At 40.6% G+C, this 13,531-nt stretch overlaps 1 protein-coding gene across 1 annotated transcript in view; it reads right to left on the minus strand.

Annotated features, from left to right (window-relative positions):
- igf2r (insulin like growth factor 2 receptor) overlaps positions 1-13,531 on the minus strand; it is a 74,974-nt gene that overhangs the window by 19,894 nt on the left and 41,549 nt on the right. Inside the window, exons 24-30 of the mRNA XM_002933871.5 lie at positions 6,495-6,638; positions 5,301-5,482; positions 4,462-4,549; positions 3,353-3,550; positions 1,804-1,934; positions 1,395-1,492; positions 289-416 (exon numbers count right to left, since the gene is read on the minus strand). Of these exons, the coding sequence (XP_002933917.2) occupies positions 289-416; positions 1,395-1,492; positions 1,804-1,934; positions 3,353-3,550; positions 4,462-4,549; positions 5,301-5,482; positions 6,495-6,638 (969 nt within the window). The remainder of the gene's footprint in view (positions 1-288; positions 417-1,394; positions 1,493-1,803; positions 1,935-3,352; positions 3,551-4,461; positions 4,550-5,300; positions 5,483-6,494; positions 6,639-13,531) is intronic.

Below are 13,531 nucleotides of genomic sequence, written 5' to 3' on the forward strand. Positions count from 1 at the left end.
GACCATTGCAGTTCATTGCATTATCACCCAAATAAGTATAAAAAAAAAAAAGAAAGATTTGTCATAAGACCACAGTTATTTTTTTTTCATTTTTAAAGCCATACACAAAATAAGAAATAACCCCTATTAGAACTACTTCATCCTAAAACTCTTTCAGGAGTTATTCAAAAAGATGAATTAAATTAAAATAAATGGAAAATTGAAAAAGCATGTTGACAAAGGCCTATTTTTGCACAATAAAAAAGTAATTACTACTCCAGTATTTTGTTCCCAGACCTACTTTCTTACCTTTCTCGTGTACTAAAGATTTGCACACATTCAGCTGGTACTTTTGTGTAGTCCCAGGAACAGTGGCCTCCCAGTTTTCACTGTGGAGTGACAGTGGTGACAGATCATAGGAATTTCCATTTGTGTCTCTGAAAACAGAAATAATGTAATGATCAGCTTTTCCATGTGACAGTAACTGGCATTTATATACATTTCTTTTTGCTGGAACACATATAAAATGAACCATTATACTTCCCTTAATATAGAGGATGCAGTTATTTTTAAAAGAGAATGTTACTAATGGCCAGGGTTGGACTGGGGGGGGTCCAGGGCCCACTGGGGCTACCACCCCAGGGCCCCTGACACGCTCCCCTCAACCCAACATCCTTAAGTGAAACGGATCAAGGGAGGACACCGGCGGCCAGGTAACATGCATCAGGTCTGGCCTGCCAGGGCCCACTGGGTGTTTTCCCAGTGTCCCGGCAGCCCAGTCCAACCCTGGGTGGAGACCAATGAGGAATGTGCTCCCTCCCATTATACAGTATAAACTATGAACAGAAACCGGGCACAAATCTCCAGGGACAACGGAGGAAACCGGAGTCGGTATATTTCCTCCTTTCCATACCCAACATTTTTATTTTACCAGTCTCTTTTATTTCCATGCTAGTATCTATCCTTCCATCTATTTCTCCTCTTTGTTCCCATTCAAAAATAGGGAATGACCATGAAGTAGACCAAATAGTCAGGAGCAGGAGGCCCCACCGGGAGTTTTCCTGGTATCCTGGTGGGCCAGTCCGACACTGCTAATGGCTATTCCTGTAATAGCGCTGCAATTATTACAGAATGTGTATTTATTATCTTTTATACACAATCTTGGGCCAAGAGGGTTGACAAAACCATAAGAAGTGCATTTGCCAAAAAAAGCTTCACTCTAGGACACATGTATTCCTAGAAATATGGCACACTATTAAACAGATATGTAAAAGTAATCCTGAGCAGAAAATATATTGTTTTCAGTACTGCATTCATCTTTAGGATTTTCCATGTCCCTGTAAGTTGTCTGCATTTTGGAAATTATTTTTCACAGGAAATAATCAATTAAAATAATACTAGAGAAAACATCTTACTTGTATGAGCAGTCAATAAGTTTGAAAGGTGGGCACGCAAGTGGTGTAGGCCATCGAAACATATATGAGCACTCAGCGGTTTCCCTCAGAAAGTACGGCTGATAATATTAAAGAAGAGACATAAGTTACAAACAGATTCTTTTGACTTTGTTTGAAATCATAGTTTTTTTAAACTGACACCAGCTCACTTTTTAGCATCACTTGCAGGGCCAGTAAGGCAAAGTAAACTCCCTGGGCCTTGTGCATCTTCATAGAACTTAAAGGGCAATTCCATTTTTTTTTTTTGTAATTCTAACATAAAGAACTACATTATGTGTATGTGTTCCCTATTATGCAGATATCTAAAATAAAAATAGTTAATCTGCATAATAAAAACCTACATACTGCAAAAAGGGAGGAGCATACCAACCTGTTGTTCGCTGCGGTCACATACAAAAAGAATGACAGTAGACCGTTCGTATATATTATGACAACGTTCCCCATCTGTGTAGTTTATCATAATCAATCCATTTTCAAAAATGAGCTTTTGGTTGGCCAAACCTTATTTAAAAAGACAAGACAAGATGCTGTCATAATGATACCTGGTAGCAATCAGCTCAGCTGCTGCGCTAAGTACACAGACTATCTATTGTAGAAGTTCTTCCCCTTTGCACTGCACCCATTTATATGGTGGGGCACACAAGACTAGGAGACATGGCTTTCTGAGGTGGACCAGTGTCTTCAAGGGTCACAGATGATCAGTAGTAATAGCAGCTGCATTTTATTTACAAATACAGACCCTTTCAAAAGAGCTTCCAAGCAGCAATTTCACTTATACTGTCACCTAACACATCAATGAAAATCTGTCTATGACCACTTGTTCATGCCTATAATATATATTATATATATTATATATATAGAAGCTCCTACTTAAAGTGCATACATGTGCACCTGTATAAAACGAGTGTTCAGTGTGCACACTTTTATTTAAAATGCAAATTACGTGTTCTTGATATTATTTTAATTTTAAAAATAATACATAGTTTATTTATATTAACAAATGGCTGATGATTCATGGTTATGCTGCGGGTGAGCAAAGAATTGTAAGGAAAAATCATCTCTTTATGAGTCAATGCTTTGTTCTAGCTTCTAGAAAAGAATTGTTTTTCAAAAATCTGACTGAATACTTCTACATGAAATGATTACTAGTGCTCAGCATTAAATTGATGCTTGCATACGATTCATTGGCTAAAGTCTGTTTCGCCTATTAATGCAGCACACAGCAGCGGGCTCCCCTTTATTAGCAGCATGCTCAGGGTGTAAGAGATCCAGAGTTCCATGGCATTAATCAGTACACTTGTGAGATTTATCAGAAGAGGCGGGTGGGCCGCAAGCACTTGGGCACAACTACACAGAACTAAAAGGTGCATGTTTGGGGGCAAGTAACAATGCCTGAAATGCTTGTGCCCAATTTAGTACAAACACACTTGCAGCTGCAACAGTAAATAAGCCATAGTGTGTTGGTAGTCAGTTCTCTTCCAACTACGAATCCCAAAATGGTTGCATTCCGTAGTTAAAAGACCTGCAATCAAGGAGAATCACAGAAGTGTGCAAGGCACTATGGGAATTAGAGTAGTGGCTGGAGTATAGCTATGACAAACACAGCAACAATCCTTGAGCTCATTTTTTATGCATAAGGCTTCCTTGGGTAGAATCCTGCGCATAGTGTTCTGTTCTTCTGGATTTCCTTACTGCACTGGGCTCTGGAACATCACCTCCTAGCTTAATAAAATACATATAGATTCGGAAACACTTGTATTGAAAAGTAAAGATATTATCCTAGTTTTTGTGCCATTACCGCCCACTGGCATCAGTGTATATCCCTGCATTTCAATGCAACCTGTGTTGGCTGTACATGTACTATAAGTTAAGTCTGGTAAAGAAAATGATAAAGCAATAGTACCATATTTCCTACATACCAGCAACCTTGGAAGTTGTGCCCTTAACTTGACATGAAGAAACATTTTGTGCACTGGAACACACAGGTGAAGAGATTTTGTCACAGACCCTGAAGGTGTACACATAGTCATTATCTTTTATTACAGTGTCCTTCTCTCCTAGTGGCTTAAGGTTGTACAGATAACCATACTTCGGATCCCTTACTTGACAGTTGTCGCCTAAAATGATAAATGCATTGTAAGTCATTTAATATGTAATTAATTTAAATAATGAAGACTATCAAGTTTTTTGTATATTCAATGCAATACTCTTTATAAAGGGTAACTAGGATCTGACTAATGGCTCTTTGTATTGTACACAGGGTAACAATGCACTCCATCCCTGCAGAAAAAATATATAGCAGTTTGTATTATATAAAGACTAGGGAAGAACACTATTCATACAGTAATATATATAGCTTTTATTTTTCCCCAATAGCTGCTGCAAAGAATTATTAAATAATGGAAATCTCTTTTTATCAGTCATAGTCAAATACAGTACGGGTATAGAATCTATCATGAACCTGGGCTATTTCAGATAGTTTTCTGTAATTTTGATCTCTATATCAAATAAAAATACTTAAAAAATGTCAACATCGCTACATTGAGCAAAATTTTAGACAACCCCCCCTCTTAGCTTAAAACTCCGCTGGCAAGAGGTATAAAAATAGGAGTGCCCCATCATCGTTTTCCTTCCTCTCCGTTAATCTGGGCAAACATACAGTTGCAGTAAAAATGCACAAAACTCCAGCTCTTCACTTTGGGTTTTTTACTCTGCACAGTAGACATCAGCCACAAGGGAACCCCTGGAGATAGTGGAGTGGAACTCCTACAGTTATTACGCTGGGCCAGTGCAGTTTCCAATGAAGAGGAGCCCCATCATCTAGTTTCAAGTTAGCTTTATAATGAAGAGGGAAGGGGTGCCTAAAATATTTGCACTTAACTTACTGTGTAGTTAGTTTATCTAACAAGCCTAAATATAACCTCTTTGTATAAAAACATGCTATAACTAATTCCTTGGTTAATTTAGAAGACATTTATCATCCTTGGTCTGACAAATTCAGAATCACAAATGAACATTTTCTTCTTACCTTGCGCTCTTACTACAGGACAGGCTTCAGGTGTCCTCCACAAAAATACAAATTCACATCCATCTTGCTGCTGGAACACAGGTGATCCCTGTTTAATAAGATGTGCACAATTCCATTAGTATCTAGGGATGCCAGGCTCACTGGCTTTAACTGCTGTGAACTACAACTCCTAGAACCCTAAGCTTGCCAATGGGCAGCAAACCTGGGGCAACCAAAGGCTAGCATTTCTGTTCTATTCTAGATAATTTACACTATGAAAGGGTCATTATAGTAACCATTCACCGATTAAAAAAACAAGACAAGTCTTGAGGGTTTTTCTTTTTCTTGCTGAGTAAATCATGTCCATATATTATATATATATATATATATATATATATATATATATATATATATATATATATATATATATATATATATATATATATATATATATACACACACATCGGTACACATCTAAGGCAGACGTTCGCAGCAAGACTTAAGCCAAATATGTGTAATAATACAAGGTAATCATACAAGGTGTTTAAGAGAAAAGCAAAATCTGATTAAATACCTTCCTCTCATCCAATATTATGTTAAAGAACCACTGAAGTGGGATCAAGCAGCAAATTGGACTTTTCTGAGCACTTTATTACAAGAAAATCTAAATGCTATAAAGAGGCTATTGGGATACTGAATGCAGAATGAACCCTATAAAGTATGGTGATTGTATTAGAGAAATTATATATTTTTGCCCTCAGATTCCTTATGTCCTGTATTATAAGCATTCTAGCTATTTTGAACATTTCTATTGTGTCAGTTTTTAGATCCATTATTTAATAACTGCAATAAAACCTTACTATATTATGATCACATTGAAAGATGATTCTTGTAGAGAAACGCTCTTTGTCATGGCATATATCACCATGCATGTAGACAACAGTAAGATATCCATCTGCAGAAGCCTGAGGGCTTATCTGGACAAAGCCAAGATTCATATATTTATTGTCAGCTGTGCTCATGCAGGATCCTATTGCACCACCTAGAGAAGGAGACACAGGTAAATTTTAGAGTTAAAAAGAAAATTAAAAATAATTTTAATACAACATCCAAAATAGTTTGAACCATGTCACGTTCAAAACAACCGACATCCCAAATAGAGATTATTTAACAAGTTAATATGATGTACTAGACCCATTTTCCATAATGATAGCTAATATTCACATCTCATCAGCATAAATACTCCCTAAAAACTGACTTAGAACTTAGGATACAGTGTTATCCTGTGGTAAGAAGCCCTATTTTCTTCAGTGTTAAAACAAATATCTTTAGTACTGTTTACAGTCTTGCCTGGATCTTTAATGTTTATTGTCTTACTTTGAGCAGTGCTATATAGAGCACTCACAATCTTTCTTCTTTTTGTGTCCAAATAATGGCTTTTTATTGTTTTTAGCAGCTGGTCAACTCCAGAATGTGGGTTAGACCGAGCGCTGGCACAAAGGTGTTCCTAGCAGCTGGTCAACGTTACAGAATGGGTTATACCGAGTGCTGCCAATTTCTTTCTGTTTCATGTACAAATTGTAACCAAATATTGCTTCTAGCTGCTATTTGACATGGTACGTGAGCTTACATAATTTCATACTAACACTTCATTTCTTGTAAATATTATTTTTAAAGGCAAACTGAGCTCTGCAATCTTCCTCCTTTAGTATGGCTTTTGTATGGCCTTTAGTATGGCTTTTTCTAAGAATAGCCAGGGATGGTGCTATAATGGAAATCCTATTCAAATAATTCTTGCATACTGTGATACTTGTTATATGACTCCATCTGGTGATAGTATCATAATAAACTTGGAAGGTCACATACTGACCCACATCATTGTTTTTGGGTTCAAGCCTCTGCTGCAGTCTTCAGGGCACAACGATATTACAAACATATGAAAATCTGCCAACATTTCAGTTAGACAGCGAAAGACAAAAAGCCATAAAATTCATACTACATTTCCTTCTTCTAGCCAGCCCCACAGTTTGGGAACCTTTGCAGCAGGAACCTACCTGGGCAGCCTTTAATATATGGAAGAGGTTTACAGACATTTAAATAAAAGGTTCTATTGTTTGCTTTGGTTATTGAGTCAACTGCCACCCACGGTTCACCATCTCGGCTCAGGCCACTTAGATCATATTCATTTCCAGTAGCATCTGTAAAACAAAAACATAATTTATATGGGGCTATAATATCTCAACAAGCAACAACTTTACAGATCCACATTCTCGTGTAACTTTATACAAGTCTGAAAAAATGCATAAATATCTATACTTCAGGGGGCGTGGCTTAACCGTCGATGTAGAGAGACGCACCAGCTCAGAGCTCCGAGGCAGCAGATCCGAAACTGACTAACTTACCTTATCAATACACAAAGATTTTGGTTCCCTGGGTAGACGACACCCCAGCCGAACTATACCATGGGTGGCCATAGGAAAACAAGCGAAGCCCCGGCAAGTAAAATGGATAAATTTGTCCGACACCAAAATCAAGATGGCGGCCGTGCTTCCAGGCCTGTTACCCCTCCCGCACCAGCCCCGAGCACAGCACGAGAACCAGACCAAGCACCAGCGGAACCGACTTTACAAGAGGTCCTGCAGGCGATCCGAGATACTAGAACTGCAGTTGAGGTCAAAATAGATACCAGGGTGGAGGAGGTGAAAATAGACCTCGCGCTACTGAGGCAAGATCTGCAAAAAGTGAGAGAACGGACAGCAGAAGCGGAAAGGAGAATCTCAGACATAGAGGACGCGACAAGAGAGATCCCTCAGACAATCGTGGACCTCCAAAACCAGCTTAAGCAATGTAAGGCCAGAGCAGACGACCTGGAAGGCAGGCAAAGACGCAACAACATCCGCGTAGTGGGAATACCAGAGGGCCAAGAAGGCACAAATCCAGAACTCTTCCTCGAAAAGTTGATCAAAGATCACCTCGGTGCGGGACACCTATCACCAATGTTCATTATAGAGCGAGCCCACAGAATCCCGATGCGACAACCCCCACCCGGGGCCCCCCCACGGACCATGATAGCCAAAGTCCTTAACTACAGGGACCGCGACACTATCCTGAGACAAGCACGGATCCGAGGGGACCTGGTGCTGGGGGACGCAAAAATCCTGATATACCCGGACTATACGATGGAAGTACAAAGGCAAAGAGCGAAGTTTGCGGAAGTCAGGAGAAAACTACGAGAAAGAGGAATCTCCTACTCAACGATTTTCCCAGCAAAACTCCGACTCGTTGACGGTAACAGCACCAAGTTCTTCTCAACACCGCAGGAAGCAATGGACTGGCTGGAGAGACACTAATCCTCATAAAAGGCCCAGAGAAACCCCATCACTAGACTATGATGGCAGCACACAATACAAGGCCCAACACTCCATCCCGCCGAACCACATCGCTCCTGCCTACACCGGAACGAAGGGCCCCATCGGGAACCCAAGCTAACAACTAAACAACAGTTATTTTCATATAAGGACTCAGTTAACCTCGGAGCCAACCCGGGCAACGAGAAACACATATACGCAAGTATGGTTAAAGTGATATATTATAAGGTTGAATGTACTGTTTTGGTTGCCGCGTCCAAAGCGGATGCTAAAGTGTTACAGTTAAGGGTAAAGGTTCACCCAAGTTCTCAGGGTGAACAGGGTGGGTTAAGGGTTTTTTCGGGCTATACTAAAATCTCTCCCTCCCCCCCCTCCCATCCCATCCCAAAGGTCATCCCTATTACAGTAAAGAAAGTTGAGATCAAACACACGCACACCAAAAGGTAAAATGACTAGTGTGAATATAATCTCATGGAATATCAGAGGTCTCAATGATAAGGTTAAAAGAGCCCTCCTATTCACAGCACTTAAACGATGGTCCCCAACAGTAGTCTGTCTCCAAGAGACACACTTAACAGGTCAAAAAATACTCTCTCTCAAAAGAGGTTGGGTTGCACAAGCATACCATGCTACCTTCTCCTCGCATGCCAGAGGGGTGTCCCTTCTAATTAAGAAAAACACGCAATTTATACTGCACCAAATTTACAATGATCACTATGGGAGATATATTGTAATGCATTGCACCCTCATGACGTTTGAGTTTATATTAATCACGGTGTACATCCCTCCACCATTCTCACTAGATGTATTAAACCTGATTATGCAGAAAGTAGCCCTGCTACCTCCAGTCCCACAATGCTGGCTGGGAGACTTCAATAATATATGTATACCGGTGCAGGATAAACTGGGCTCCTCAGACAACAAACCCACTAAGCTAAAAATATGGGCGGACTCAGTGGGCCTTCTGGACATATGGAGAATTAGGAACCCCCAGGCTACGACCTACTCATGCCACTCAACAACATATCAATCGTTGTCCCGCATAGATATGGTGTTAACCTCTCCAGACATGGCCCCAAAAATTATTGATATTACTTACGGTACCAGGTCTATATCAGACCACTCTCCGCTAATTATTCAAATACAACCAAACACACAGCTAAGCTCCAAAAGGTGGCGGCTGAGCCCATTGTGGCTAGTACAAGACGAAATTGCAGAAAAGGTACGAGATAATGCTGAACTCTACTGGGAAGAAAACCAGGGCTCCGCCTCACCGGCCATCACGTGGGATGCCTTCAAAGCAGTAGCCAGAGGTACACTTATCCAATCAATCAAATCAGTCAGAATAAGAACTAAGCTAGAGGTAAACCAAGCTATCGAGGAGGCAGAAACTGCAGAGGCCAATCATATAGCAAATCCCTCAATAGCAACTAATGAACAGCTGACACAGGCCCAAATGAAACTAAAATGTAAACTAACTGAAATCACCCAAAAGAAACTACTGTATGCTTCACAACGGGGATTTGAGCAAGGGGAAAAAACTGGGAAATTACTTGCTTACTTATCTAAGATATCCACACCCCAAACAATAATCCACAGGGTGCTATCTGAAAAGGGGGAATCAATCACCGACCCAAAAGAAATGGCTGACAGATTCGGGGAATTTTATGGCAACCTTTACAAAACTAGAGTACGGTACAACTCCAATGTACTCCAGAAATATCTAGACACCATAACTTTCCCGAAATTAAACATGGCAGCAACTAAATATCTAGATAGACCGATAACACCAGGGGAAATCCAAGAGGCCATCTCATCTATGGCGTCCTCTAAAGCCCCCGGGCCTGATGGCCTCCCAGTAGAGTGGTATAGGACACTTGGTGACAAAACCGCAGGCACCCTATGCACTAACCTAACACAAGCCTTCGAACAAAACACCCTACCACCCTCATTTGCAAACGCCCTCATAGTACTAATCCATAAAGAAGGGAAGCCCCCAGACCAATGTGGGTCATACCGCCCCATATCATTAATTAATGTGGACGCCAAAATATTAGCTTAAGTACTCGCTACAAGACTCAAAACAGTCATTACCCAAATCATACATCCAGACCAAACTGGCTTCATGCCTCATCGATCCACAGACGTAAACTTAAGAAGACTATATCACAACTTACAAGTAATGCATGACAACCCAGGTAACAGAATAATAGTATCTCTAGACTCAGAAAAAGCTTTCGACTCGATTGAATGGCCATACTTATGGGGAGTTCTAAAGCACTTCGGCCTAGGGGAAAACTTCATAAAGTGGATCCAACTCCTATATAAAACTCCCACCGCCCAAGTCCAAGTGAATAATTTCATATCACAAACCTTCCCCCTTACCAGAGGTACGAGACAAGGGTGTCCCCTCTCACCATTACTATTCGCCCTTGCCATAGAACCCCTTGCAATACAAATCCGCCACTCTCAGCAATTGACAGGCTTGAAATATGGCCTCATAGAGGAGAGGGTATCATTATATGCGGACGATGTCCTATTATATCTAGCTGATCCAGGACCCTCATTGACAGGAATACTGAGACTGTTTGCCAAATTCTCTATATTCTCCGGACTCAGAATAAACTGGACAAAATCGGTCATCTTCCCCTTAGAACCCACGCTCACGCCACAACAAGCAGCAGATTCCAGGCTACAATGGGTTAACAGTTTTTAATACCTGGGAATAAAAATACACCTAGACCCTGAGCAGTACATACCTATGAACATTACTCCCATTAATCAACAGTTAACAACCTCCCTAACCCACTGGACTACCCTTCCCCTTACCTTATGGGGAAGGATAAATGTAATTAAGATGATATTTCTACCAAAATACTTATACGTCTTCCACAATGCACCAACGATAATCCCCAAGCAGATTTGTGATGCCATCCAGACACAAATACGCCCCTTCCTATGGAACAACAAGCCACCAAGGGTCTCATTTACCACCTTGACGGCCTCATACGATAAAGGGGGCTTGGGGCTCCCGAATCTATATTTTTACTATCTAACAAGTCAACTCACATACATCAACTGGTGGCTCACACAAGAACTAGAGAATCAAAACGTGATACTCCAAGCCAATGTAATAGGATCACTGGAGGCCCTCAAAAACCACCTATATAGGAAACCTAGAGATCATCTACCTCTCCCACCTCATATGAAGGCTCCAGCGGCCGCTTGGTGTACAATACTGAACTTAACAAAAACAAAACATCCGATACTTACCTCAAACCTGCCACTTTGGAAAAATTCCAACTTACCAGAATTCTTACATTCGGAAGCTATATGGTTCTGGGCATCCAAACAAATCAAGTATCTGGGAGACCTAGTCACCAATTCCAAGTTCATAGACATGGTGGAACTCAGAAACAAAATTAACATGCCACACCTACCCATGTATAGATACCTACAGCTGCGACACATGTTTAGAGCACAGTTTGGGGCAACTGAGCTGATGTTAACAGACCATCCCATTCTCACACTACTAAGGAGAGAAGACTCCTCTAAAATGATTTCCAAGCTATACATACAAGTAAATTCCATCACCCCAGCCCCATTTCAGACGGCATATAAAAAATGGCGTGAGGATATCCCCGGGCTAGGGAATGACCAATGGGAAGAAGCGACCGAGAATCTGTATCAGTTTCTGATCTGTTCTAGAGACAGGTTGATACAACATAAATTCATTCTCAGAACGTACTACACCCCGAATAGACTGGTCCGCATGGGTCAAATTACATCCCCCATATGCAAAAGATGCGGAGAGGTAGATGGATCCTATTGGCACATGGTTTGGACCTGCCCCATAATCAGCAGGTACTGGGTAAAAGTTACCAGATATATAACAATGACCCTAGCCCTTCCTCCTCTATGGCAACCCGAAATATGCTTATTAGGGCTCATTGACGAGCTCATACCTACCAATTATGCTAGAATCATGTTACGATCATTGCTGTATTATGCAAAGAAAATGATAATTATGAAATGGATGGCCCCCCTACAGCCAAAAAAAACTGGGTGGATAGATCTGGTAAATAAAACGCTTCCCCTAATTAAACTCACATATGAAGCCAGAGGTCAACCGATCAAGTTTGATAAAGTTTGGGGTGGATGGCTAGAAACACATCTGATAAGATTACCATGATGAAGGTTAAATGATCTGCATGTATGCAAATAAGTGTAAACAGTAAATATGCAATGGAAAACTCAACTGTGACTGTAACCCCCCTTCCCTCCCCTTCCTTCTTTCCTTCTGTATCCCCTCCCTGTTTAATATGCAAAAACAATAAAAAATGTTTCTTTTAAAAAAAAAATATCTATACTTCAGAACCATAAAAAATAAATAATCCATATACAAGTACAAAAGAACAAGTGCATGAAAAATTTAAATCAATATGAAAGGAAAGCACCATCACTCTAACATAGAATAGGTCTGCAGGGGTGTGCATCACCAAATAATAAATAGAAAATAGAAAAAGAAAAAAGTGATCAAGAAATACACCTTTGCCTTTGACAAAGCTTGGGTATACCGAGTGAAACATGCGTCAGGCACACACTTTTTGTTTTGGGCAGGCAGGTGTTTGATGTGCCACTCCATCTACTCTTGAAAGTGATCGCAGACACTGAGCATTATGCAGTTAAAGCTAATCCTGATCAGACTACAAATGTGCACGCACTGTGCCCAGGATCACTTGCGAAAGAAGGTAAAACCCCACTGTTTTCAATTGGAATTAGCGAATTAGCCTCATCACTTCTGTTTGTTTAGTAATCTAGCCAAAAAACCTCAGCATCCCTCACATTGCCAGCTATAGCCAAGCAAACAATACATTTTTAGTACAACACAGTGACTTATAGTGAATGGCACACTTGCTTGCTCCCAAAACACTGACAATTTTTTTTAACACCTTCTGGCATTAACCCACTTAGGCATTATCTGTTAAAGAAAAACTATAAGTCGAAACATTTTGGGTCGCTATAAAACATATTGCATAGAACATACAGTGAGGAACATAAGTATTTGAACACCCTGCGATTTTGCAAGTTCTCCAACTTAGAAATCATGGAGGGGTCTGAAATTCACATTGTAGGTGCATTCCCACTGTGAGAGACAGCATTTAAAAAAAATTCAGGAAATCACATTGTATGATTTTTAAAGAATGTATTTGTATTGCACTGCTGCACATAAGTAATTGAACACTTGGCAATCAGCAAGAATTCTGGCTCTCAAAGACCTGTTACTCTGCCTTTAAAAAGTCCACCTCTACTCCACTCATTAATCTAAATTAGTAGCACCTGTCTGAGCTCTTTAAAGACACCTGTCCACCCTACAGTCAGTCAGACTCCAACTACTACCATGGGCTAAACCAAAGAGCTGTGAAAAGACACCAGAGACAAAACTGTGAACCTCCACAAGGCTGGAAAGGGCTACAGGGGCAATTGCCAAGCAGCTTGGTGAAAATAGATCAACTGTTGGAGCAATTGTTAGAAAATGAAAGAAGAGGCTAAAGACGACTATCAGTCTCCCTAGGACTGGGGCTCCATGCAAGATCTCGCCTCGTGGGGTATCACTGATGATAAGAACGGTGAGGAATTAGCCCAGAACTACAAGGGAGGAGCTGGTCAATGACATGAAGAGAGCTGGGACCACAGTTTCAAAGGTCACTGTCTGTAGAACA

Source organism: Xenopus tropicalis, chromosome 5 (assembly GCF_000004195.4).
Source record: "Xenopus tropicalis strain Nigerian chromosome 5, UCB_Xtro_10.0, whole genome shotgun sequence".
Lineage (NCBI taxonomy): Eukaryota > Metazoa > Chordata > Amphibia > Anura > Pipidae > Xenopus > Xenopus tropicalis.